This window comes from Cucurbita maxima, unplaced genomic scaffold (genome assembly GCF_002738345.1).
Source record: "Cucurbita maxima cultivar Rimu unplaced genomic scaffold, Cmax_1.0 Cma_Scf00001, whole genome shotgun sequence".
Lineage (NCBI taxonomy): Eukaryota > Viridiplantae > Streptophyta > Magnoliopsida > Cucurbitales > Cucurbitaceae > Cucurbita > Cucurbita maxima.
The window spans coordinates 46856-73754 of record NW_019272017.1 but is presented as its reverse complement, the minus strand read 5'-3'; the positions used below and the strand labels follow the sequence as shown (position 1 = coordinate 73754).

General features: G+C 35.8%; 4 protein-coding genes and 1 pseudogene across 18 annotated transcripts; 2 read left to right on the top strand and 3 right to left on the bottom strand.

The window, feature by feature from the left end:
* The first annotated feature begins 4521 nt into the window (after positions 1-4521).
* Positions 4522-6724, top strand: LOC111485499 (zinc finger protein 7-like). 8 transcript variants are annotated; one of them, XM_023132459.1, is made up of 4 exons: positions 4522-4726; positions 5207-5269; positions 5363-5558; positions 5716-6724. In XM_023132459.1, the coding sequence occupies exon 4, from the start codon at positions 5811-5813 to the stop codon at positions 6546-6548; it is 738 nt and encodes a 245-aa protein (XP_022988227.1). In that variant the 5' UTR covers positions 4522-4726; positions 5207-5269; positions 5363-5558; positions 5716-5810; the 3' UTR covers positions 6549-6724. The 8 variants fall into 8 exon arrangements, with proteins under 8 accessions (XP_022988227.1, XP_022988233.1, XP_022988195.1 ...); XM_023132465.1 differs by having other exon boundaries at positions 5207-5274; XM_023132427.1 differs by lacking the exon at positions 5207-5269.
* Positions 6725-6859: 135 nt separating this feature from the next.
* Positions 6860-10670, top strand: LOC111485435 (helicase sen1-like). Its single transcript, XM_023132319.1, has 6 exons — positions 6860-7235; positions 7568-8110; positions 8274-9296; positions 9398-9728; positions 9887-10139; positions 10318-10670. The coding sequence occupies exons 1-6, from the start codon at positions 7110-7112 to the stop codon at positions 10553-10555; spliced, it is 2514 nt and encodes an 837-aa protein (XP_022988087.1). The 5' UTR covers positions 6860-7109; the 3' UTR covers positions 10556-10670.
* A 13-nt stretch (positions 10671-10683) lies between these two features.
* On the bottom strand, positions 10684-14506 carry LOC111485487. 2 transcript variants are annotated; one of them, XM_023132406.1, is made up of 4 exons: positions 14272-14506; positions 11368-14004; positions 11148-11275; positions 10684-11057 (listed from the first exon to the last, which is right to left on the bottom strand). In XM_023132406.1, exons 2-4 carry the CDS (start codon positions 11674-11676, stop codon positions 10976-10978), a joined length of 519 nt encoding a protein of 172 aa, XP_022988174.1. In that variant the 5' UTR covers positions 11677-14004; positions 14272-14506; the 3' UTR covers positions 10684-10975. Both variants share the same exon structure in this region; 1 of them encodes a protein (XP_022988174.1).
* A 204-nt stretch (positions 14507-14710) lies between these two features.
* Positions 14711-20665, bottom strand: LOC111485560 (annotated as a pseudogene).
* A 449-nt stretch (positions 20666-21114) lies between these two features.
* On the bottom strand, positions 21115-26193 carry LOC111485443 (eukaryotic translation initiation factor 2 subunit gamma-like). Of its 7 annotated transcripts, none has more exons than XM_023132372.1 (9): positions 26011-26193; positions 24712-24902; positions 24515-24576; positions 23989-24101; positions 23772-23874; positions 23293-23520; positions 22988-23206; positions 22253-22513; positions 21115-21703 (listed from the first exon to the last, which is right to left on the bottom strand). In XM_023132372.1, exons 2-9 carry the CDS (start codon positions 24815-24817, stop codon positions 21401-21403), a joined length of 1395 nt encoding a protein of 464 aa, XP_022988140.1. In that variant the 5' UTR covers positions 24818-24902; positions 26011-26193; the 3' UTR covers positions 21115-21400. The 7 variants fall into 7 exon arrangements, with proteins under 7 accessions (XP_022988140.1, XP_022988114.1, XP_022988098.1 ...); XM_023132346.1 differs by having other exon boundaries at positions 24712-24898; XM_023132330.1 differs by having other exon boundaries at positions 26041-26193.
* Between the last annotated feature and the right edge of the window lie 706 nt (positions 26194-26899).

Sequence of the window (26899 nt, the reverse complement as noted above, 5' to 3'; positions counted from 1 at the left end):
TTTTTTTTTTTTTTTTTTTTTTTTTTTTTTTTTTTTTTTTTTTTTTTTTTTTTTTTTTTTTTTTTTTTTTTTTTTTTTTTTTTTGTGAAATGACATGACTGAAATTTTCTCAATCTTTAAAAGATTAGAGCATTAGATGAGATGAATTCGCCCATCTTTTAAGTATAAGGACTTTTAATAAAGTTGTTTTTGGATAGCTACAAAATGTTTGGTGAGAAGTGCATTTTGACATGATTTTTAATTCTAAAAAATGATTTAATCACGATGTTATGTTTTCCCCCTTTTTATTATTATTTGTAATTTTAGTTGACTGAAAGAACAAAGCATGGGTTTCAAACCTTTTTTTTTTTTTCTTTTTTCTTTTTCTTCACGTTTTGGGTGAAGAAATACAAACTTTCCTCTCATCATTATTTAAGTTCCACCTTAAAATTTCTGTTTTAATTTAGTAAATTTTAATATTAATTAATTGAAACTCTTCTTTTCTAAAATAATTATTCTTAATGTAATTCAAGTGTACATCTAGAAATTAATACTACATTTGAATGAATGTGATTCTAATTTTAAATATGTGTTGGTTAAGGTATATTTGGTAACAGTTTAAAACTTTTCCAATAATATTCATTTTTAAAAATAATATTTTGTTTGCTTGAAATTAGAAGTTTAAATTGAGTTGTTGTATATATAAAGTTTATTGATATTCCGTTACTTCAATGAAGGAATAATTCTATTTGAATTTTAGTTAACAAAACTTTCCATCAATTAATTAAAGTATCCACGGTTGAAAGGTATTCCTCTTAATAACTATTTGAAAAAGGTGATACTTTTCATAATAATTTGAAGTAATTAAAGGTCTTTCGAAAAAAAAAAATTAAAACTCCCTTCCTTAATTGGTTTGAATCATTCAACTTAATAAATTATCACAAATTGTGTAATTTTTATTATTAATTGTACGTCATTAAATCTCTCCCAAAAATACATATAAGTAAGTAGATTGATAGATGTCCATGAAAAAATAGGAAGACTACAATCAAATACTTATTATAAAAACATCATTATGAAATAAATTATATTTGTATGTATTAATTATTTCCTAAAACTATATTATTCTTTCTATCACCCTCTATATCATATGATAGACGTAGGAAGAAAGAGAAGATATATCAATAAATAAATAAAAATTGTGATGGTGTATGAGAATAATGGCACATTTAGGGTTATCAACAAATATTTTATGAATTGATTAGAAAAAAAGGAAAAAAAGAAAAGAAATAATAATAATAATAAAATTGGAAAGAGAAAGGGAATCGAATTGGTTGGAAGAGAGGGACTGGAAATCGCTATCAGAAATCTATGTGATGATGACTCGGCGACAAGCCCCGGATTCTTATTCGCCTCCCCTTTTACTTCCAACCCCACCTTCTTTCTCTCTTTTTTTTTCCCCTCCTATTTTCCCTTCTCAATCTCAATATATTTTAATTTATTTTTGTAAAATCTTCATTTATTAAATTATTGTTTCATTAATATATTAAATTACACCATTAGCCATTCCATTGATATCTTATTAAACTGATCAACTGTTATAAATTTTTAAACTGAATAATATGTAGGATAGCCATTTGAATTTCTAACTCATTGGTTGATGAAATAATAATTTTTTAATAACTTGAGTTATGCGGAAGTTGATACTAGGATTAATCAAATCGAATGTGTTTTATTTTTACGTGTATAATAATTTATTTTTAAAAAAAGCATTTAACTATTTGTTTAATTAGATTCAGGTTTTCAAGTTATATTTTGTGAACATTTTTAGAGGATTTTTGTATAATATGATTGGACACTTGATAAGTGATGTGAAAATTGTTACAAAATTTTAGCACTCGTGTCAATTTTATAGGTTTAAAGATAGAGTAATCGTGGGTGAATAAATAAATAAAAAAGAAATATATTAAATAATCATTAATAGTAATAATAATAATTTGATGAGAGAGAGAGAGCGCGCGCGCGCGTGTATAGGAGGAGGAGAGGGCGCACATAAGATAGAGCAAGAACTATAAGGCAAGTGTCCCTATAAACAATGAAACATTCACCCAATTGGAAAGTAAAGAAAAATTTGGGAAATCCAAAAACCATACTGTTTTCTTGTGAAATCATAATAAAACCAAACTCAATTGCTTTCATGCCATTTCTTTTTATTTTTGTTAATTCTTTGAGATCCCATTAAAACAATAAAGCATGAGAATGAAGGGGTAAATAAAGTATGAACCATTTTTGTGGCACTCACATTAATATTTAGGAAGATGAAAAGTGTAAAGTGAATGGGTAGTTGGTATATTAAAATTTGTAATTATTTTGTTTTGTAAGCAGCAGTGGGTTATGGGTATGTAAGAGGGTTGTAGGTTTCATTTTCACATTTTCCTACCTATCTAATTAGTTTTAGGTTTCAATGTTTCAATGTCTCAATCATTTCTTTCACTCCAATTTAATTTGTGTATACCATATTTGATGGACCCCACCACATAAATTGTTCGCACCAAATTACACTTACCCCTTACTTTACCCACCTCAACCATTCAACTCCTCATTAATTATTTTCTTTTTTTTGGGGGGAGTAGTAATGCTACTACCTGTTGGATTACGATGTTTGTGCTTTTATAGAAAAAGTGTATTTTGAAGCTTTTTAAATAATGGAGAAATAATGGTTGGATGAAATCATGAGTTGTTATAATTTTCAAAGGGGCTACAATTTTTCATTTTCCTTTCATTTAAACCTTTAAAATAATGGAAAAATAATTCTAAACTTAAATCATCACTTTATTCCTTGTACGTCTCACAAAATTGATTGCTCTCTTCCATTCATATAAAAAAAAAGATGGGTAAAATCCATAATTACCTAAAACTTTACATAGTTTACCCATTTAGTTTTTTTTCCATTTTATGTTTCCTTATGATTTGATTCTGATTCCTAAAATGAAAGATGAGGGTCCAAAATAGATTGGGTTAGGACCAAATTGATATTTGGGCCCTATGGGGAAATATGGGCACAAGAGTTTGTTATTGTTTTAAAACTGTGTTGGGTGGGGTGGGGTGGGGTGAAGGTGAAGCCCATTCACGGATGTTTACACATTGTTTTGAATTGGCAATGAGGATTCCACATTCATGATTTCCCCTCATCCCCACTTCCCACCACAATGACATCAACAAATTCAAATTGGGTTCTCTATTTCCCTTTCCCTTTCCCTTTCCTACTACTACAACTCCCTCACCTCACTCTCAAACCTCTACAAAATTTGCTCTCAAACCTCTGCAAAGTTTGCTCTCAAACCTCTACGGAATACATGTGGAATTGATTGAGGTATTTATGAGATGGTTCTGGGAGGATGTGTTTCCTTCTTTTGATTTTGTACCTACCCCATATACTAAAATAATCTCAATTCTCACATCAGTGATACCCAACACTCACTTATTCCGCGTTTTTTTATGGAGGACGATAATGATGTTGCTCCATTTTGGCCTCCGAGTTTCCGACGAGTAAACAAGGGATTCAAAGTCGGAACAACTGGGGTACCAGCATGGCACCTTCGAAAATGAGTTCTTCACCTGATCTTACTTCAACACTCTTTAAGCTTTTTTGGTTTTGTTGTTTTGTTCCTGAATCCCTATTCATAATTATGTACCCCGCTTTGGATTGGTAATAAGATATGCACATAATATTAGAGAGAAACAAAGAAAAAGGCACCAATGCATGTACTCTGTCTGGGTGCCTTTTATGCCCATTTACTCTCTTCCCGTAGGACACCATAGTACTCTCATCAACCCAACCCCACTCCCCACCTATTTTCAATTCATCATTCACCTTTCGAATCTTTCCTCTTGCATTTTAAAACTTTTTTTCTTTTCTTTTCTAGTGATAGAGGATTCTAAAGTTTAGTGCTGTAAATTTGTTATTTTTTAAAAAATTATCGTGAATACTAAACAACATCTATATTCTTATGTTTTTTTTTTTTATTAATATTACCATAAAAATTCAAAAATCACTTCATGAGAGTGATGAGAATGATTTTGAAGCTATATGTAATAATTCAATTAAAACGGTAGGAGTAATTGAACTTTTTGAAGATCACCCAAATATTTTTTTCAAGTTAAAATTAAACGTTGAGATTGTTATAGTTCATCTCAATTTAACATCAGAAGCCGAAAGGAAAGAGTAATTCAATTTGAAGCATCCAATAATTTGCCAGTTTTATTTTTTAAACTTTCAAGGGTTTTTTATTTCTTTTTTTACAAATTCATTGAATTTAAGAGATGTTGTTGTGAAATTGATAGGAGAAAACAATGGTAGAGGTTGTAGAAAGACGTGCAAATTGAAAGTCTAACTAGCTAAAAGTTGACCCATTAAACAGAACTTGGAAAAGGTAAGAACTTTAGTTATCACCATATTTAGACCTTACATGAATAATTTATCCTTTGGTTTAATCTGAGTTCTTTTCCCCACCACCATGAGTTGAAAGTAGAAACAAAATGAAACAAATTGAAACAAATTGGGTGTCACCATATGTCCCCTTGTCTGTGCTTCTCTATTTCCTTTTCGAAGCACTACATCCACCACCTTGTCTGTGCGTCTCTGTTTCCTTTTCCTAGTACTACATCACCACTCTACTCCACAAACTCACTCTCAACCCTCTACAACTTCATCTACCCCTACATCCCATTTTTGTGCCCACAAATGGTAAGAACCTACTTCTCTTTTCTCAACTTTTGCTTCATGGGATTTCAGTTTCTTGCGAACCTTTCATCTGGGTGTCTGTTTTCTGTTCTTTTTCTTTTTGGGATTTTCTGTCCTTCTCTGTACTTGAATTTGTGGTTTCTGGGGGTTTTCATCTCTTGAATTTGGAATCAGAACCCTTTTGTTTCCTTTTCTTCTACTGTTCTTAAGAGGGTCTTCCAAATTTACCAATAATTCTCCTTATAAATGGATATTTCTGAATTTTCCCTCTGTTTTGAACTTGGGAGCAAGCTATGAAGGGGGAAACAACGCCGATGGAAACTCGTTTGCTTCTTCTTCTTCTCCGTTTTACCTTTTCTTTTTTGGTTATTTTCTGGAGTAATTGTTGACTTGAATTATTTGGAATTGGTTATTTATTTATTTTTCTGATGAGTTTAGCTTGTAGTATAGATTTTAATAAATTATCTCATTTCTCTGTGTTAGGCACAATAAGATTAGGTTGAAAATTGAAGATGGTGAGTTCCTTAATGCCAATCATTGTAGAAGGTTGAGTAACTATTTGAAATGATTGGAAATTAATGCTATACTAGAATACTAGAATAATGTTTAGGTTAACTAATGGTGTATTAGGTTTTGTAGGCTAATTAATTCAAGATGCCGCTATTTAACTCCACTTGAGAAGATCTTCTCATGTATAAAAAGGAGTATCGATAAGAACTTGTTTGGGATAATTCAAGAGATCTCGGACTAACAGATGCACTGCCTGGGATAATACAAGCCCTTGCATAAGCACTGTTCGTGGACAGATGCACTGTTTTGCCACTTGTGAATAATGGTAAGAACTTCTTTACAAAGGTTAAGGACATTAGTAGTTGTTGAGTATTTTTGAAATGTGGTTATGAAGTTTTTTGAACTTTTTAAAAAAGTTTAAGGGTATTTTTTTAAGGAATTCTCATAAGTTGCATTAGATTAAGCTTTCATTGTTTGCGCAGGTTATTTACATGAGTGACAGCCAACATCGACTTATTTGGCGTTTCTTATTGTCAACCAAATAATCAACCGTCTAATTCTAAATCCTATTTCCAATATGCAATCACCAAAGTTGAATTTGGAATGGGAAGAAGATTCAGAAGTGAGCACCCGAGCTGCTTCTGACATGGCTGTACCTGAAGCAACCCCTAATCCCTCGAAGGACAGTAGTAGTACCTCCTGCCTCACCAACTCGATAAAAGGTAATACCAATCAAGGTTTGGTTTCTGTTGACTTGACACTTCATTTCAACCCAAATGATGTCGACGCAAATGGTAGTGGTGAGACTAGTAGTGAAGCAGTTGGCCATGTTTCTGGCCCAACAAACCCCAGGATGTTCTCTTGCAATTACTGTCGACGTAAATTCTTCAGCTCTCAGGCCTTGGGTGGCCACCAGAATGCTCATAAAAGGGAGAGGACAATGGCAAAGCGAGCGATGCGGATGAGTATGTTCTCTAATAGATATACTAGCTTGGCTTCACTTCCACTTCATGGTTCTGCATATCGGTCGCTCGAGATCGAAGCTCATGCTGCAGTGCACCATAAAATCTTACCTGCACAACGGCCATTTATTGCTAGAAATGGAGTCACGTTTGATGAAGGGTACATTGGAATGCCATTTTTTATGGAAGATGAGGATGTTGCTCCATTTTGGCCTGGGAGTTTCCGACGAGTAAACGAGAGATCTACTGGTTCTATGCCTCGGGAAGTATCTCAAGTTCCAAGTCCAAAATCTGGTACGAGCATGGCACCGCCGAAAATGAGTTGTTCGCCCGATCTTACTTTAAGACTCTAAGCTTTTTCTGGTTTTGTTGCCTTGTTTCTAAATATTTTCCCCATATTGGTAATTATGTAGAGTGAGGTGCGGTGCAAGCTTTTTATTAAGTCATATATGTAATTCTTCTCCGTCTACCATAACTTGACATCTTAAGGAACACTCTTATTTGGATGGATGTGGTGTTAGTTGATTCATATATGATTAACCTTAACCTTTTTGGAAGGATGAGGTTTATATATATATTTTAGAGAGAGAGAGAGAGAGAGAGGAAAGAAGTAGAAAATTGTCGTAGAAATGAACTGAATTAGAGGGAAGAATCCGACGTCCTTGTCCCAATACATTCCAAATGGAAAAGCGTGGAAAGAGAATGACTTTGTGATAGTTCCAAGTCAATTGAGGGTCTTCCCGCGCTTCCTTGGCAGAGGGTTTTCCTCTACAATTCCATTTCACTCTTCACCAACACAAAGATTCACAACTTGTATAAATTTGTGATATGGCTTCTCATATCTTCATTCTCACAAACCTCTCCATCTCTCTCTCTCGTTTCATTTCTATAAACCACTTTTTTCTCTCTACAAAATGGAAGGAGGAGAAAGTTGTAGAAGCCACAAAGCAAATAGTGCCAAGGACTCCAATGGTCTCATTGATGTTTTGTTTTCTTGGGAGTTGAGAAATGTGTTCAATCAAAACTTGTATAAACTCAAGGTATGTCTATCTGTTTTTCCTAAAATTCTTGCCTTCCTCTCCTATGCATGTTCACTCATCACAATTCACATTTCTTCCAACGTTTCCATATGTTTATCAGTTCAGGTGAGTTAACATTTCCACTATATAAAGAGTCGCTTTTATAGATTCTTCTATTACTATTTATTTTCGTATTGATGGCTACCTAATACTGTTTATATATATTTTCTGTTTCATGGATATGCATATGAAGTACGAGAGATATCATTCCATTTTCAATGAATATATTGACATATTAGTGGATATTTTAATGAGATTAAATAACTAAGGCCCAATTGTACAAAAATGTTCAGGTGGGGAATATTCCAAAATCATTTGAATCAGAGGAACACTACAGAGGCTCATACTTGTTCCCTTTGTTTGAAGAAACAAGGGCAGAGTTGTGCTCAAGTTTGAAGGCAATTCACAAAGCACCTTCTGCTCAAGTGGTTTCCATTGAAGAGTCAAACACAAAAAGAGGCAAAATCTTGTTCAATGTGAATGTTAGCCCTTGGAGAAGCACTGATGGGAAGGGGCAGCAGCCGTACAAAGCACTTCCAGGCGATATTTTTATAATCTTGGACTCTGATCCTCAAACTACCGATAGTGATTATTTGGAACGCTCAGAATTCAACTGGGCATTTGCTTGGTTGGGACAAATCACCGACAATAGTATCCCTACTCATCTCAAGCTTCATGTTTCTAAAAACATCACAGCTCAAGGTGACATCCTCAAATCAACAACATTTTTCATTGTTTTTCTGATGAATGTGACAACCAACTTGAGAATATGGAAGGCGTTACAATGTTCTGCTGGTGGGGGCATCATTGAGCGTGTTTTGGGCACAACGTGGCTGGTATGTTTTCTATATATATTTGATGCTAAGATTTTTCTTGATAACGATTTTGAATTTAGTATTACTTTTGAAATGGTACAAAGTTAAGTCTCCATTATAATATTTATAAACCTAGCTCTTATTGTGTGAAGTTTTTGAAGTGGATTGTTTTGTAATATGTCAGGGAAACCATCAAAGCTGCACAGAATGCACTCAAAATGATAAAGAAGATCCCACGCAAGATTACCCAACACCACACCTATCTTCATTGAATGAATCCCAAAAAGTTGCAATACAAACTTGTATCGAAAATACTCTCTGCCAACACAAGCCTTCAATAGACCTTATATGGGGCCCACCCGGAACAGGTAAAACCAAAACTACGAGTATATTACTTTGGAGAATCTTAACAATGAAGCACCAAATTAGGACTCTTGCTTGTTCGCCCACAAATGTTGCCATAACAAATCTTGCCTCACAAGTTGTGAAGTTGCTAAAAGACGAGTCTTTTCGTAAAGACCACATCTTTTGCCCTTTGGGACAATTGCTTTTATTTGGGAACAAAGATAGACTTAAAGTTGATTCTCAGCTGGAAGAGATTTATGTGGAGCATAGAGTTGAAAAACTTATCAAGTGTTTAGGTCCAAATGGCTGGAAGTTTCAAATAACATCCATGATAGAGATTCTACAAGGAAGCAAATTTCCAAGATTGAAGAGAATGTTCAAATCCATTGCTTCATCACTTTTAGAATGTGTTCACATTTTAACCACTCACGTCCCTCAAGAAGTCATTATGGAGCATAATTTGAAAAAAATGGAGATTCTTGTTGAGTTGATTGGTGATATTGGGACCCTTCTGAGTGAAGATGATGATAAAGTGAGAGGAACTTTGATTGGTTTGAAGGGTCAATGTGTTTTGGTTTTGCAGACTCTTTTGATGTCTCTTGATCAGGTTGAAGTTCCAAGTAAAGTAAGCAGAAACTCAATCGAGAAGTTTTGTTTTCAGCAAGCTTCTTTGATATTTAGCACAGCTTCAAACTCTTTCAAGTTGAAGAATGTGAAAAAGAATTCACTCAACTTGTTAGTTGTTGATGAAGCTGCTCAATTGAAGGAATGTGAATCACTCATACCTTTGCAACTTCCTGATATAAGGCATGCTATTCTTATTGGCGATGAGTTCCAATTACCAGCAACAGTAAGCAGCAAGGTAATTTATGGTTATCTTATCTTCTTCCTTCTTTGCTCTAACATGAAACACAATTGTTGATTGGCTTTAATTTTGATCAAACCCAATCCTTTCTGTATTAGGTTTCTGAGGCAGCTGGATTTGGTACAAGTCTTTTTGAGAGGCTTAGTGTCTTAGGACACTTCAAGCACCTATTGAACACACAATATAGGATGCATCCGTCTGTGAGCCACTTCCCAAATTCCAAATTCTATGGCAATCAAATTCTGGATGCTTCCATTGTTATGAATAAGCAGCTGTACGAAGAACATTACCTTCCTAGTCCTCTGTTCGGTCCATATTCTTTCATCGATGTTTCTGGTGGACAAGAGGAGAGCAATGATGATGGACAAAGCAAGAAGAACATGTTTGAGGTAGTTGTTGTGGCCCAAATAATACAAATGCTTTACAAAGGTATTGCCAATTTATATTTTTAACATTTTCAATGTTTTGTCTTGCTCACTAAATATCTTGTCACCTACACTTATGTTTTAAAACAAAACAATGGAGACTAAGATATATATTCGAGCGAGAATTTTAAAATATAAAGTATGGTCGTCATTCAAATACAGCATGGTCCAACAAGAAGAAGGATATTAGCATTGGGGTGATATCTCCTTACGCTGCACAAGTTTCATCAATCCAACACAAACTTGGAAGAAAATATGAGAAGGAAGGTTTTACTATAAAAGTGAAGTCTGTTGATGGATTCCAAGGTGGCGAAGAGGATGTGATTATAATATCTACAGTTAGATCCAACCGTGGAAACAACATTGGATTCCTCTCAAGCTCACAAAGAACCAATGTTGCTCTCACGAGAGCTAGGTATAATCTTCTTATTCATTGAGTCAAGTTTAGACATTATTTAGGCCTGACCCAATTGTTTCTATTGTAAATTTTTTCAAGCAATGAACCCAACATGACTTGACTTAACCATAAAATATTTCGGTTAAGTTAGCAAGCTTATAATTTGGAGACTCAACTTGTAATATTTTTTGTCCAGGCATTGTCTTTGGATTGTGGGAGATGCAACAACCTTAGGAAAAAGTAATTCAGAATGGAGAGAAGTTATTAAGGACGCCAAGTCTCGCCAATGCTTCTTTAATGTTGAAGAGGACGAAGAGTTGGGAGATGCAATGAAAATGATGAAGACTTGGCAAATGTCTGATATCAACCAAGAGATTCTCAAACTTGACAATATTTACAACAGTGGTCACAAGAAGAAATCGGATGGGGTTTGATTGCTCTTACACACTTCAATTGTTATTAGAGTGATATGTTTATGAACTTTCAATTAATACGCCTCGTTTAGTTCTGGGGTTTGGCTTATAAGTCATTTTCCAATATTAATTAATAGGGCAGCGATATCTTGAATATATTCAATAAGTTAATTAGATCAGTTATCACAGCAACTCAACTAAATACTTCCCCCACGTTAGGAATAGCCATGCATTATCATTTAACTCCTTCGACCCTTTCCCCTCTTGTTGTTCTTTGACTTCCCTTTCCCTTTCCCCTTCCCATTCCCACTCCCTTTCCCTTTCCCTTTCCCTTTCTTATCCAAAACAGCCTCAGCTTTTCCTCCTTTACAATCTGATCATCTATCCACCTCTGATCCACTTCCACGTCAAGATCATCGTGTAGTAGTAGTAGTAGTTTGCTCAACATAGGCTCCAACTCCATCCTCCTCGAATATACGCTCTTTGATATTGATACCACTTGGGATAGATTTTCATGGGATCGCTGACATCAAATTCGTTTGGCAACAGACTGTTAGCACCATGATAGAAGAAGCAAAACAAGATTATGAACAGAATGTAAACAGTTTGATACCTCATGCTTAAAGCAGTAGATAGTAAATTTAATTCCATAACCAACCCATCCACTACTTCAAAACGAATCTCCTCATCCGCTTTGCTTCTTGCGGCACTTAAATGCGTAACCCATCTCTCCACATCCATCTGCAACAATAAGCCACGCAAAAGGGATATGTTGTTTTCAATTACATGCTTCATCTGATGTCAAAACACAACGACATGAGCGTTAATGTTACCTTGATTTGAAAGGCGTTTGACAGATTGCTCTTCTCCTCCATTTCATTCTCCAACATTCTCAATGCTTCAAACATTTCCCAAAAACCAACAGACTTGGGTGAATATCCATCATTTTCACTATTATTAGATTTCATCCTCTTGTTTTCATCCAAAGCCAAGCTAGAAGAGGATGGAATAGCCATGCATCCCACTTTCGATGCTACCATTTTGCTGGTTGTTATACCAACATCTTGCCCTTTGGGAGCTTCGGCTCGACCTTGCGAACTTTCAACTTCCTTTGGGAATAAAGCCTTCAGTACATCATCCATACAACGACTGACATTCAAGTTGATAGTAGTTGCATCTCTCTAAGTGAGTTGTGGGAAATTTCCATCCAAACTCACAATAACCATTGGGTTTCCAATTCCCTTGACGAATCCGGCAATCATATTTAAGTTATCAGTTGGTACATAAAAACTTTTGTTTCCCTTAAGCCCATTGCAAAATTCCGTGGGTAAATGCCAAAGTTCAGATGAAAAGTTGCGACCAAGCAGATTGCGGAGTACATCGAAGCAAATGCCAAAGTTCAGATGAAGCAAACATGTGACAACCACCAACCTCCTTACCAGTATCGGATAGCAGTTCAAGTTTGTATGTGTCTTCCTCAACCACTCCATTGTTGCTCTCCTGTCGAAAAGAAGTTCCTGATGAATTTGAGCCAAAAACAAAAGCGTCGGTTGAAAAGAATGTTGTGTTTGAGCTCCCAACATGGAAATTATATCGGAATTTCCTTCATGGAAGATGAGCCATTCAACAAAAGAGGAATTTGTAGTGATAAGGTATCCCCCTTTCATGAATGATACCATAATCAGAAGCCTTTCGACCAGGTACATGAAACAGAAAGGCGAAATATAATCCCGCATGTGGACCCAGTTCGTATTGTACGTGTCCCTCAGAGCTTCATGAAACCTCCACACGAGATATCTCTTTTGCGGGGTTCCTCCTTGCTTCATTCTCTGCACTCCTACTGTTGCAAAGCTCTTGAATGAATGCACTCCAAGGAGGATTCTCCTTTGACCATTCTGCTATTTGTTCACACAACTTCTTATCGAGTTTGCCAGATCCAAGAATAAGCATTGCAACCCTTCCAACTCGGCCATAAGTTAGTTGATTCTGTAAGCTAACCTCCTCGGCCACAATTTCATTCATCATATTACGATAAACCCCAGTAACTCGTAGAGATATCACACTCTCCTTCAAAGAAACTACACAATCTGGTGGAAATAAATGACTTTGGATTTCCGATATTGCCACTTACAGAATCTCTCTAACTTCTGTTTATCATGGTATCTATGTTCCAAATATGGGCTATCTAGAAGGAGTTTTGCAACCTCAAACATGTGAGTGAGAAGCCTACACCGGCTGAATGTCAAGAAACCGATACGGTTGGAGAATTTATAAAGGTGATCTAGATTTTCTAAAACCTCGAGTCCAGAAGAAAACAGTTCTAAGCTCCAATAGTTCCTGGCAGATGATGAAAATTGGGTAACATCAATGGACACCGATTTACCGTTCCTATGAACGAACCTTTCATCAACTTTTTTGGCCCAATCAGCATCAGAGTTGAGCAATACGTGTCTGTTGTTCAGTCTCCAAACACCAAAGAAATTTAAACAGAACTCGCCGTAAGGGTCCGCATCATTCACACCAACACACCTAAGACTCTCGAGAACATTCAAAATTCTATCCTTCCAGCAATGCCAAAAGTAAACCAAAGTTTCAACGGACACCTGATTCTTTGAAACCATTTCTTCTGGATGCTTGGTCAGATCAGAAACCAATTCACCTTCCCAAGTGTATTTTGATTTGTTCAAATGCATATGGGCATCCAGAATCTTTCTAACACATATCATTTCTCCACGAACACTGTCGTGGTTCCTAGAAGCAGTTAGACATCCTGTCAGAGCTCCCATGTTTCCATTTTCATCAGACAAAATATCAGCCTCTATACAAATGCAGTCGTATAATTCGTTAGAGTCATTTTCCGCTAAAAACCTGGCCTTTTTCAAAAGATCCTTCTTTCCTTCAAAATTTTTCAAGGGCCATCCTTTGCTTCCTGGTGACCAAAGAGAGTTGGCAAGGACGTAGCGTACAAGAAGCGTGGATGCCTCACTAAAATTTCCTGCCTTGCCATGAAGATCAGCCACATGAACCAGATCAGCTTTTGACTCTGCAATCTTTACAGCTTCCAAAAAATTTCCCAGCTCTTCTTCCAACACAAGAAGCTCATCGAGGCAATTCAAGGACTTCAAGAAGTTACGCATCAAATCTACGGATCGAAAACTTTTAACAGATTTCATCATGGATCTACTGTCCCCGCAGTTGTGAAAATGAAGAGCACATTTTTGTACGAATTCTTGTTCAAGGTCCTCTATTTCCTTACTTCTGGATGCATGGTGTTCGAGTCCGGCATCTTGTTTCCAGGATAAAATGTAATGCAAACCAACGTCAAACAATTTTCCTTTAGAGCAAGTATTCAAGCACGCAGAACAACAATTTGCCCTGGCAAATAAATCAGCAGCACGGTTGTAGCACTTTGCTAGAAGAAAACACTCTCCTGCTCTCTAGCTGCCCACATTTCTCCTCAAAAATTGCCCCTGCAGGAATCACATTTCACAACGTTCTAATTACTACTTATATCCCTAAAACAATCATTACGAAAACATAGGGGGAAAGGGAAAGGACATCATCAAAGATTGAATTCTAAAACCAAATATTCTGACCAACATCTCCAGCAAGGAGAAAAAAAGCAATAAACACTCTGCTTTGCTCGTATTACAGGAGTAGATGAAACTTGGAAGGACATCAAACAAACAGGTTTAAACCCAATACAGGAAACAAAGAAAACAAGGAATTGTACTTACCTCCCCTTTCAAACTCCCCTATATCGAAAAAGCATTGGGCAGCAGTATCAGCCTTCCCAATTGCTTCAAATATTTCAGCTGCTTCTCTAAGGATTGCCTTTGCTTCCACAGGCTTTGCATTGTGGATCTGTTCTGCAAAAGCTCTAAGACCAGAGGCCTTGGATCTTCTTTCCCAATAAGCATCTTCAGCCTTTTCAAAACACATTGTTTCCATTTTGTAGTTGCCCTCATGATATAGCCGTGTAAGAGATGGAAGAATTAGACTTTGGGCAAGGATAAAATCTATATACATCCTTCATAACCTCCTGCAAAGAAAACTAGCATGCCTCTGATAGAAAATGGAATAAAATGAAGAGAATCAATACTAAGAAATTCTAAAAACAGTAACCAACAACAAAAGCTGAGTCAAAGAACTAGAATTGGATGACATCCCAACCTTGAGCCCTTGTGATCTCCAGTCCTCCTTACTGCATGAGGCTAGCATGGATTGAGCAAGGGAATCATTCAACTGTTGAACTTGCACCACACACTTTTTCTTCCAATACTCAAACAGAGGTTCAGAATGCTCTTTTGTATCCTCACAAAACCAGTCTCTGCCTTGTGTGAGTCACCGCAACGTACAATCGCTTCAGCTCAGAGCACAAAATGTTATGTTTTGACGTACTAAATTGTGGGATGGAGTGAGGCAGGGGAGTCAAGCATGTCCAGTTCCTCCATATATTTGTAAATAACCCTCCACTTATTTTTCAAAGGCGAGGAACCGAAAAAATTGTATAATAGCACATCCTACAGATACATGTAGGAAATTAGAATAGTGAGGGCGCTACAACGTTGCTAATTTTTCAGGTATGTTAAAAGAAACCCCATCTGATCATCTAATAGTAAAATATAAAAGAAGTTTTTACCTGAAACTCAAACCCCTTGCACTCCACTATAGTAAGAACAAGTGCCTTCTTTCCAACAATGTTCAAGATCTCTTTCTGGGCAGATTCATCGCGTACCAATATTACCTGCTCAGCTCCAAACCCTTCCATACAACTGCTGCCAACACTACTTCTATTTCCAAATATCAATTTTATTGCATTTTCATTGTTTCCACATTCAAGCAGCACTGGGGATTCTCCAGCAATGAGGCTCGTCTCTGGTTTCAAAATGTCAATGGATTGTGGGAAAAAATGATAGAGAAGATCAATTACGCTCTGCGATAGATTTAGAACTCCGGAATGGGTTCGGAAATTTTGAGTTAGATAAAAAAATCTCCAAGATGCATCCTTTATCTTTTCTTTCACAACCTCCACTAATCATCTTTGGTTGCACAATTTTTTTGTAAAACAAAGACCTTATATCCTGGAACCTAAAATCAATCCCCCTTGCAATGGTCTGAGCTGTGTCACCTGAAAACACGAACCCCTCTTCAACATTTCTGCACACATAACTGAAAAGAGCAATTTGAGTCATGCTCAAATCCTGCACTTCATCAATGTAAATAAAATCCATTTTGTCACCCTCATATCCTTGACTTCTAAGGCGACGATGCAAATCCATAACAAAGTCACCCAAATCGAACTCTCTGTTATTCATCTTCATTTTTTCGTAACTTTGGAAGATATCATAAATGATCTCTCTCTCCACCCTACTTAAGCTGGATGTTCGGCCCTCACACAGTAGAACATAATCTTGTTTACTTAGTTTACCATCACCTGCATCAATGGCTCGAGGATCACCTTTTATATGTGAAATAATCTCAGTGAAAACTCTACAACAGACTAGCCTTTTCGTTAGTTGTGCATTGAAATGGGGCCAATAAGAAGAACTAAAACGATCATAGTTAACTTTGTTCTTCCGGATAAAAGATTGCAAGGCAACAGACCTTGAACCGCGAGTTTGAGCATATAACATATGTCTTGCATCACAAAATCTCTCAAAATACGGATCGCGCAAAGTTCCATCCAGCATCATCAAGAACTTGTAGAAAGTTGTCGCAAGAGGATATGAGTTGGTTGGAATATTGGTTAAGGAATCTGGGACATCCATGAATTCAGTTTCTAAGTCATCCACATTTTCCATATTAAAATCAGCCTTTCGCTTAGAATCCCCACCACGAGCATAGCTGTAAATAAAGGAGCAAATTGCATTAAATTCAATAAAGCATAGTCAAGACCAAACATAAATTATAGTTTATAAATCAAATTAAATATTGAAAAGGTGGGGGACCTTTTCAAGTGAGATACATGCTGCCTAACAGCATAACAAAGTTTTGGACTAACTGTGAGGAAAAACTGCCGCAAAACAGCTTCATTTTTCTGTATTGTACTCATTGAAATCTCACTTTTTGTAGTAACATCATCTTCGACGCCATATGGTCCTGCTGCCAAATAATGCAACTTCTCCTTCTGATATAACTTCATGGTCAATACAGTAGTTTTCCCAGTTCCAGAGCGTCCAAGTATGAAACTGCTCCTGGGATAAAGAATAATCCCTAGTTCTTCCTCTGTCACTTCAAATGGGAGATCCAACTCAACGTCATCTCTATCAGAAAGCAAATGACTTAGCACACCAGATGTTAAGGAGTAAAATTTCATCAGTAACAAACTATCTTTGACTTTCGAATTCGCAACATAACTTCTCCCACCATAATCAACGCCTCGTAAGTCATCCCTATTAGAATTGTCAGTATTTCTCTTGTACCGTACAAGCTCTGATAAGAATGCCCAAGTCTTGGGAACCTCCAAAAAATCCCTTAACAATAAAGGAAAATTCAAAACGATAAGAGACCATTTGGAAGTAAAGCAAAAGATTTAAATCAGAATATATAAAATCTTTTTCCTAATCACCACCACACACTCACTCATCATAGCATATCTCTTGACAAAGATTGATGTATTCATCAGTGTAGGAGCGGAATAGGTTGCCAAGATGTTTGACCAATTTTGAAATATCCTCCAACGGCAGCACATCCCAAATCCTTAAAACTTGCATGTACGCTGCCTCTTTCATTATATCAATGGCACAGATAACATAGAGGCATTCGACCTTGATTTTCTTCAAAATCCTCGTTGAACTTCCACATACCAGATTTAAGTCCCTCCTTTTGGGCCTCCATCCACCGGAAAGTTTGAGTAGAAGATTCAATATCTTCTTCTTCATCTCCATGGTTGAATTTCTTGAATGATTTCAAAAATCTATCACTGAATAGAACCTATGCATGTCAAACGAAGAAATTAAGAGATCGCTAGTAGAGCAAACAAAAATAAATAAAATGATGAGAAACTATGAGAGTCTTGAACCTTCCATCTAGCATTTCTGAAAAGAATACTGTCTCCTTTCAATAAATCATCAAGTTGATTGAATTCTTCCTTGATATCCAATATAGCTTTGGCCAAGTTCTCGTCATCGTCAGCATTAAAGAAACAACCACGATTCTTAGCATCACGAACCAAATGAGCCCAAGAGGACTCACTAATCGACAATGTTTTATCATTCCCTAATATCCATAGACAATATCTGATGCATACCAATGGGCAGTAAGTCTTCACCCAATATATGATAAGGAAAATATAGAATTACAAAGAAGAAGGGTAAGCAACAGTACCTAGCTCTTGTAAGAGCTACATTTTTCCTCTGATCACATGATAAGAATCCAAGTGAAGAACCTGTATTTGATCTAACAGTAGATATAATGATTATATCCTCTTCCCCACCTTGAAAGCCATCAACAGATTTCACCTTCACACTAAACCCATCAAGGTTATCGTATCTGTGTCCAAGTTTCTCTTCAATAGTGGTTACTTGAGCAGAATATGGTGATATAACACCAATGCTTAGATTCCCTTTTGAGTTTTTCCACTCTACAAAAAGAGTGATAAAAACAAAAATACAACGCTATATAATCTTCTGTATTCATAAGATAAAAAAGAAAAAAAAAAAAAGTTAAAAATTCCAGTCATGCTCTTCAAGCCAGTCAAAACAGAAGCTTTCAATACTGCTGTTCTATAGTCCCAAAAACAGTTTCCCTAGTACAAATTTTCACATAGTAATCTTTTTCTGATCTTTCTATAGTTTTTTTTCCCTAAATGTTGCTTCTCAACTACCTATCAATCAAAGAATTTTCTGTTAGAGATTCATTCAACATCTCTGTTGATTTCACAGGATTGCACATGTTTTTCAATGACAATTCACTAACATTATCACAAGAAAGAGGAATTATAACAACAGTGTAGCAAGAAACAATTTGATGAAAACGAAACTTGGAAAGCCTGATCGTACTTGAGACAAAACTCAATTGAAAAGAAAAAAAGAAAAAAGTGATAAAAGTTGCAGGAGAGTGAAGTAGACAAACCTTTATACAAACTTTGCACTATTTTCGAAGCAACAGCCACCTCGAGCATATTCTTTCGACTATGTCCAATATCATCTTTTCCTCTCTTCCATAACCTATGTTTATGAAAGAATAGGGCCCAAACATGGATTTAAAAAGATAGTTCATCTGATAGTTTAAACTCGTAACATTTGGACCATCTAAGATCTGACTAAAATAGAATTTTGAATTAGGAAATAAACTAATAGATGGATGCATTCTGTACTGCACATTCATAAGGTGTCTTGGGTGTCCCAAAGAGCTGAACCTCTCGAATAAACTTCTTCCAAAGCCAGCATCATCAGCAAGCTTTAAAAGAAAGGAGTAAAAAGGTCAGAACTCAAGTATATAAAACAGTAATTGTTGAGAAATAAAATATTGTACCTTGCTTTCAACCATTGCTGGTAATTGGCACTCGTCGCCTATGAGTACAACATGTTTGATATACGGAAGTCGTAATGCAATCAACGACTCGCACTCTTTTAGTTGTGCTTCTTCATCAATTACTAATACTTTGAAAGGGTCTATCGACATAGAATGTAACCTATACGAACTTGAAGCGGTGGAAAAGACCAAAGTCGCATTCTGAAAGAAAAAATGCTCAATTGACAGTCTGTATGTGACTTTTGGAAGCTTGAGTGCAGTTAAGGAGCAATGGAGAGATTTTAAAATAGAAAGGCAGTCACTTCTTGTCATGTTGAACAAACACGCAAAATCTGTACATGTATGAAGAGCTTCACCATCAATGGGACATGAAAAAACATCCTCAAGTGCTTCAGAATCAAGGGATTCTCGAGACAGTAAATCTTCAAAATAATCTAGTTTTTTAACAAGAGAAGTCACATCCTTAAAATCATGCTCCGAAAGGCATTTCCTAGGTAAATGGGTAATGAAGAATGCAAGACAAGCTCGGAGTCGAGAACCAAGAAATGAGGAACTCCACAAGTTTCCCAACTCGAAAATCTAAAAAGATTTCCTCAACGTTTGAGTCAACTTTGAGCCTCTCCTCATTTCCAAATAAAAGAATATCTCCCAAAGAATAAAATAAACAATCGGGTCCATATTCTAGTTCATGCAGCTAATTAAGGACTCTTGAGGCCACTTCCACAATGGCAACATTTGTTGGAGCTACTATCATAGTTCTGCATCTATTCTGCATTAAATTTAAGAGCAATACACTGACCGTTTTCGTCTTTCCAGTCCAAGGTGGCCCCCATATAAGGTCAACAGAAGATTCATGCACAAGACACTTTGTTAAGGCATGACAAAACCGCTCTCACTTGAGAGTCATTCAAGAACGATAGAAAACCGGCATTCAATTTTCGATCCAAAAGCCTGGACATGTCGTGATTTTCATTATCCTGTTGTGCAAAAAAGGGGGGGAAGAAAAAAAGAAACTTTTAACTTTTGAAGAAACACAAGAGTAAAATAAAATTTTGTATCTTCTAAAAAATAAAAGAAAAATAGATCAACAATATTTTGGTGTTCATGGTTTGAAAAAAGAAAAAAGAAAAAAGAAGGATCTTAAAATGCTAAAACAACTCTACGTAAATTTTGAGATGATACCATTTCTGTCTCTCTTGCTTGGCGCAAATTCCACCACCTATTGAAATAGTTTATTGTAATCTTCTCATAACATGGCGAACCCTTTTTACAATTTTACCCCAATTTTGATGAAAGATTCCTTTCATTTCTTACAGTAAAACATTTGACTTTTTTGTGTAAGAACAAAGGTCACTCACCAATTGAGAGGGGCATAGAATTTTCAAGATGATCTTTGACTTCACATTCATCTGTAATGCATTCCATATTCTTCTTATTGGAAGTATGTTGAACAAATGTACCATAAACATCGATTTCTCGATCATTTCCTGAGTTATTTACAGATACTTTCACTTTAAAAGAAGTGGAGTTGAGGTCATCCTAGCTCTCATCATAATTTGAGATTTTATGAACAACACCTAAACTCCAAGATTTCCTCATTCTTTCCAAATCTGAAGCAACTTCAGGTTTGATATTACAGTTCAGCAGAACGTCTAATAAGAGACTAAAATAAGAAAAGAAGCTTTTGTAAAGTCATAAGAGACTAAAATGAGAACAGAACCTTTTTTTGAAGTCTCAATCACACTCGCTTGAAAAGAAGGGAAAAAAAAGGCAATGGTTTCCTATGGAGACTGATGGAACTGTATTTGATAGTAAAACAGAATCTTAATCTCAACCTCAACCACAGATCACCATATTCATTAAGCAGAATCAACTTGGTATACTCGAAATATCACAGGCATAAGGCTGAGTACTCCATAGGCATCTGCCAAATCCTACCACATTCGCAAGTCCGGAACTTTTTGCATTCCCTTTTTCTTTATCAGAATCCCTCAGGTAGCCATAGAATTGAGTATTTTCTCCAATACATGGCTTGCATTGAGCTTGAATGTAACCTTAATTGGGTTCTATAAATTAGATGGCTCAACCAAACTCATAGAATGTGACAATAATGTTCCATCGTAATATCGCATCTTCAATTCGTCGACTCCAATAGCTCACATATCACATCCATCATTCAAAACTTAAATATAAAAAATCAGAAAGACTTTACGGGGGCAAAAAGATAAAAAGGACAACTTAATAAACAATGAGAAACCAGATGATGTTTTCTTCTCCACCTAACAAAAATGGTTCCAAGAAACTGTCTAACTTCGCACATTTTCCTTAGTTCTGAAATTTAACTCCTCACTCGCTTCTTCTTGATTCTAACCTTTTTCTAGGAATAACTCAAATGGGGCAAGGGGGAACGTCGAGGGTCGTTCCAGCTTGAATTTGACCCCAGCCAATAAGACGCCAGTGCTTCTCGACTCGACGACTTAGAGCAATCTTCTCCCCCTTGCTGGTGCAAACAGGAGAGGTAAGCTGCAACTTCGCTAAATCATTCTTAACTGCAAGTACTCTAGCTCCTGTAGACATGGATCCTATGTTCAACATTAGAATCTCTCCCTTAGCCAATTTTGATACTTTTCCCTGCCTTTCTGATCCTTTCGTCCTGACACCTAGGAGCCGCCGCAGAAGGAAAAAGTTCACCTACAAAGACAAGGAGGACAAATCTCAAAACAGGCAATTTTTAAGGACAATTGCCCTCCAGCTCTTTGAGACCAATTCGTTCACAAATTCTCATTACAATGTCCAAACCAACAAATCAGAGCAACAGAGGAACTTCGAGAAACTGAGGATGAAATTTATTCTTACCGAAAACTGAGTTTTTATAGAGTAAAATGAAATAATACAAATATACACAACTAAATTAGCTATACAAAAAAAGAGCTCTAACCCAAGATAATAAATAAGACCCAACAAATAATTAAAAAAATGATGGGAGGCCATTGCCTAAAGCGAAGCATACACAGGATCAAACCTCTTGTCGAAGTTCTCTCAAAACCTCTATAAAATTCTACACAGAACTGTAAGAAGGCAGCGTGCCATAAGATTTAGCCCTTATAATCAAAAGGTGAAAAAAAAACAACAATCCAGAAGAAGCTGAGGGCTCTAAAGAATCTTAGAAGTAGTCCTGGGTTGGACCTAAAGGTACTTCATCCCTGAAATAAAAAAACATTCAAATGTTAAGAGCTTTACCTCTAGCTCAACAAAAACATCAGGAAGTGATCCGACTTCTCCAAGAACCTGACCGACCAATCTGTCAGCACGAGTCAAAGTGGGATCCATGGTTGTGCCAACTCCAATAAGACCTCCAGGGACTGCAAATTGCAGCTCATTTTGCTCTGCATACAAAGAAACAATCCTCGAGTATATTGGGGTGCACTTGATGTTACCACTTTCATCCTTAACCACAATCCCCGGACGAACTTCAATAAATTGATTCACCTTTAAAACACCCTGTAAAGAACATATTTTCAAATTTGTTAGCCATGTATAATGCACCACCAAAACTGTGGACAAATTTTCAAAAGGTAAAATGGGTTAAGAAAATGTTAAGTGATGACATGAATTCCTTACAAAAACATTATTCAAAACAGGTTCAACTGCAAAATTCAAGGAGGTCAAAACATCCAACCACCAAACTAAAACTTAGAAAATTTTTGTTTTACTACTTTTTACATTTTTGATCGAACTAGTATCCTAATAACTCAAACCAATCCGAAACTTGTATAAAGTTCACAACTGCACGTAACTCTACCTATTTAACAATATCACCTACATGCAAAGTCAAAACCCTCTTTTCAACCATAAGCATTAGGATGCTGCCTTAAGTACTTCATAGCATCTGAAAGCTGCTTCAGGTACTCCATAGCATCAAAATTTAAACAAAACCTGATGATTATTTTTTTCAGAAAAAAGTAACAAGTATACCCGTAATATGCTACCACCAGCCACACCACCTTTGATCTCGTCAACTTCAAATCCAGGTTTGTTAACATCAAAAGATCGAATCACAATCATATTAGGTGGAGAGACAAAATTCCTTTCAGGAATTGGAATCTTTTTCACTATATACTCGCAAACAACATCAATATTGTACTTCAGCTGAGCAGAAATTGGTACTACTGGTGCACCATCGGCAACAGTTCCCTATCAAAGATAAATTGAACACAGTGAAAATCGTTTCATATGAAAATATCAACATCTTGAGACAATAGAGTAAAAAAAAATCTAACTTGAATAAATTTTTGAATTGCTTCATGTTGATTGATTGCTACATTTTCTTGAATAAGATCAACTTTATTCTGGAGGATTATAATATGTTGAAGGCGCATAATTTCAACAGCAGCAAGGTGCTCAGAGGTTTGAGGTTGAGGGCAGCTTTCATTTGCTGCTATCAGAAGTAATGCTCCATCCATAATGGCTGCTCCATTAAGCATGGTAGCCATAAGAATATCGTGACCCTAGAGACAAAAAAAAAAAAAAAAAAACTGTGTTATGGTAGTAGTGCAGAAATAAGCTTTGGCTACATGCATGATACTAACCCACCAAACAATAAAATCAAAGAGTAAAAATCATGAAACTCATAAGAAAATATAACTTATCTCCTTGCTATTTATAAAGTATCCGAGAATTACTTTACTAACTTTCTTTGTCTCCTGTCATGCTTTATACAATTTCTTAGCTACACATATACAACAATTCAAAGCCTTACCGGGCAGTCAACAAAGGATACGTGTCGCAATAGTTTCATCCTGCAATTTTCAAACCCAGGCACATCACATACAGGACTGTCTTCCTTTCCACTTCCATACGCCCTACCAAAAGCATGTCGAGTATGTTAATCAAATACTGGAAGTTAATTGACCTTTTAAGTACAAGTACATGTTGTGTATGCAGGCAATATATATAAAAATAGAAGAAACACTCACTTGTAGCACATTGGACGAGGGCACTTGTCATCTTCACATTTGTATATCTTTGCATTAGCATACCCCAGCTTAATGGTAATGTTACGCTCCAACTCATTCTTAAAACGTACTGTCTGCAGATTGACATTTCATGAATAAATCCATCAGAATGAACAAGTTACCATGATTTTCTAGGGAAATTGTACTCTTATCAATTAAAACTTCTACTGGACAATCACTTTAAATCTGTGTTTCTGGCTGTAAGCTAAATCCAGCATAGAATAAAGAATCCATGCAAATAATACATGTTATTGAAGCCATTGTGAATATAGACATAAACTACTAACAACATTTTTTTCTTTACCGATCATTAAGAAGCAGAAAGAGATAAAGTAGAAGGCAAAACAAGTTTCTGTATCTACAGATAATTCAAGCTACCTCTATGAACTTAAAATTCAACCAACAATCACGCTAAAGGAGGAAGACAGAATAATTCTATAAAGAACTTCAACCAAGAGTAACCATCAGTAATGGAATAAGTAATCACCTGGACTCCTGAAATTGCTTTTACAACAGTAGATTTCCCATGTGCCACATGACCAATAGTACCTGGAAAAGATTAATTTCGTAATGGATAGTTGGCTTTAATAGTACGATAAGATCCCTAAGACTAATTTTCTAGTATACAGTGTAATGAGGGGGAATAATGCGCAATAGAAGAATCATAAAGAAGAGAGAAGTTACCAATATTAATGGTAGCTTGACGAGATATAACTTCTGGTGATAGTGGATGGAGCTTTGTCACATCCAATTTCTTTAAGTCCTGCTCCATCAAACCCTTCCGTGACATCTTGGCTGAATGTCCGTGTGCAAACAAGTTACGGATGTCTTAGTTGGTTCTTTGTGAAGTTAAGACAAGAGAGAAACCAGTCTGCCTCCAATCCCAAAAAGAAAATAAAAACGTAATTATCAGGATGCCACCAAGAAGCTAACAAAATCAACAAACACAATGGTCTAGACTCTAAACAGAGAGCATCTACTGAAAAAAGTACTAGCCTCACATCAGAATGCAAATCACTGGAACAAATTGCATACTTGAAAACTCAAACTAATAAAACACCAAGGAAAATATATTGAATCATAATAATAAGCTACTTCACATTAAAAAATCACAAACGATTTTGGGTCCAAAATTGTTTATATAAAATCAAACATGTATGCAGCATTAAGAAAATGACACTGAATAATAATTCACAAACTTCAAATAATTTGTGCACTAAAAAAACAAAACAAAAAAAAATCTATGGAACTTTAGATTAAAGATATAGGAACGCAGCCAAAAACTACCGAAAATGATCGGTGGAAAGAACTTGCGCCTGCGAACTGAGAGGTTCTGAAGACTGAGCAAAAACCCGACGTAGCGCTTGGAAGGAAGGAGCAGGCAAAGGTGATACCGTCGAGAGAAACTGGCTATTAGGTTCTTTTTTTTTTTTTTTTTGCATTGAAATTGGCTGTCAGGTTAGGGATATTATTTCTTTCTTTCTTTTTTTCTTTTTTTTTTTTTTTTTTTTTTTTTTCTACAGAATAGTTTACTTCCGTGGGTCGTATTGGGTCGAATTTGCGAATACTTAAGACCCAACACTTCAAAATGTAGATTATTTTGGACCAAAAACCCTTCCCTATGCTATAAACTCAAACCAAACCAACCCCTAAAAATTCGATCAAAATGGAGTTGGATTGGTTCGGTCCCATATGTTTGAACTTAACAACATGATTCACACACCAAAAATCATTTCAACTAAAAGTTAAAGATATCAAGTACCTAGTTACAATTTCTTAAAATTAAAAAAAAAATGATAAATAGAATTCATCATTGGAGTACAATAGAAGTTCGAATACACACGATCCATACATCAAAATTAAGCCAAAACTTCTATAAAGAAAAGATGCAGCAAGCAACCGTTGTTCATCGGAGCTGCTGATGCTTAATCTGAAACATCTTGCGTTGAGAGAGAGAGATAGTGAGAGAAAGAGAGAGATTACCGGCGGCACCGACTGAGAGAGAGAGGTTACCGGCGGCGGCGAGTTGTGAATACGAGAGAGAGAGAGAGAGAGGGATCACCGTCGTGCAGGAGAGAGATAGAGAGACAACAGACAGCTTACATAGGCTAGGGCTTGGCTTCAAGAACTGGGCAGCATAAGAGGGGCGTGAGTGGGTTAAAATTTGTCTGCTTCATCTTTTTTGGTCATATTGTGGGCAGAGTATTTAATTTTTAAAATCAATTCGATGCTTTTTATCATAAGAAATGGAATGATATTTTGATGTAAAAATAATTTTCTTACCAAAAAAAAAAAAAAAAATCATATTTTGAGATTTTTCCTTAGTTTTTTTATTTTTTTTTAGATTTTATTAGTGTTATGGTATTTTAATTAAGATTTAGATTTCTAATACAATTTGAAGCCCTAAACAAATATATTAAAATTAGGAATAAGTTTTTTTTTTTTTTAATTTTCCAAAGGTACCTATTTGAAAAATGATAAGATGTCACAATGGTGCACGGTTGAAAATTGACGAATAATGGCCCATGAAAAAAAAATTTGGGATGTATTTTTTTATTTAATATTTTCGCAATGATTTATTTGAATTTGCCAAAGATACTCTATTTTTTTCTACCACGTGGCTTCAAATGATTCATTTGAAATTTTCAATTAATTTTTGTTAGTGTTAGGATCTTCTAACACCACTGGTTTTAAATATTTTAAATTTCAGGTTTAGTATAATATTTGAATAGAAACCTATATTAAAATTACAAAGAAATCTTTTTGAGAAAAAAAAAATGATGACACTCCTTTTAAAAATCATGAAAAATAATCCAAGAAAAAAGGTTTTGAAACATGTTTTTTCTTAAAAATGTGTTAAATTCATCAATAT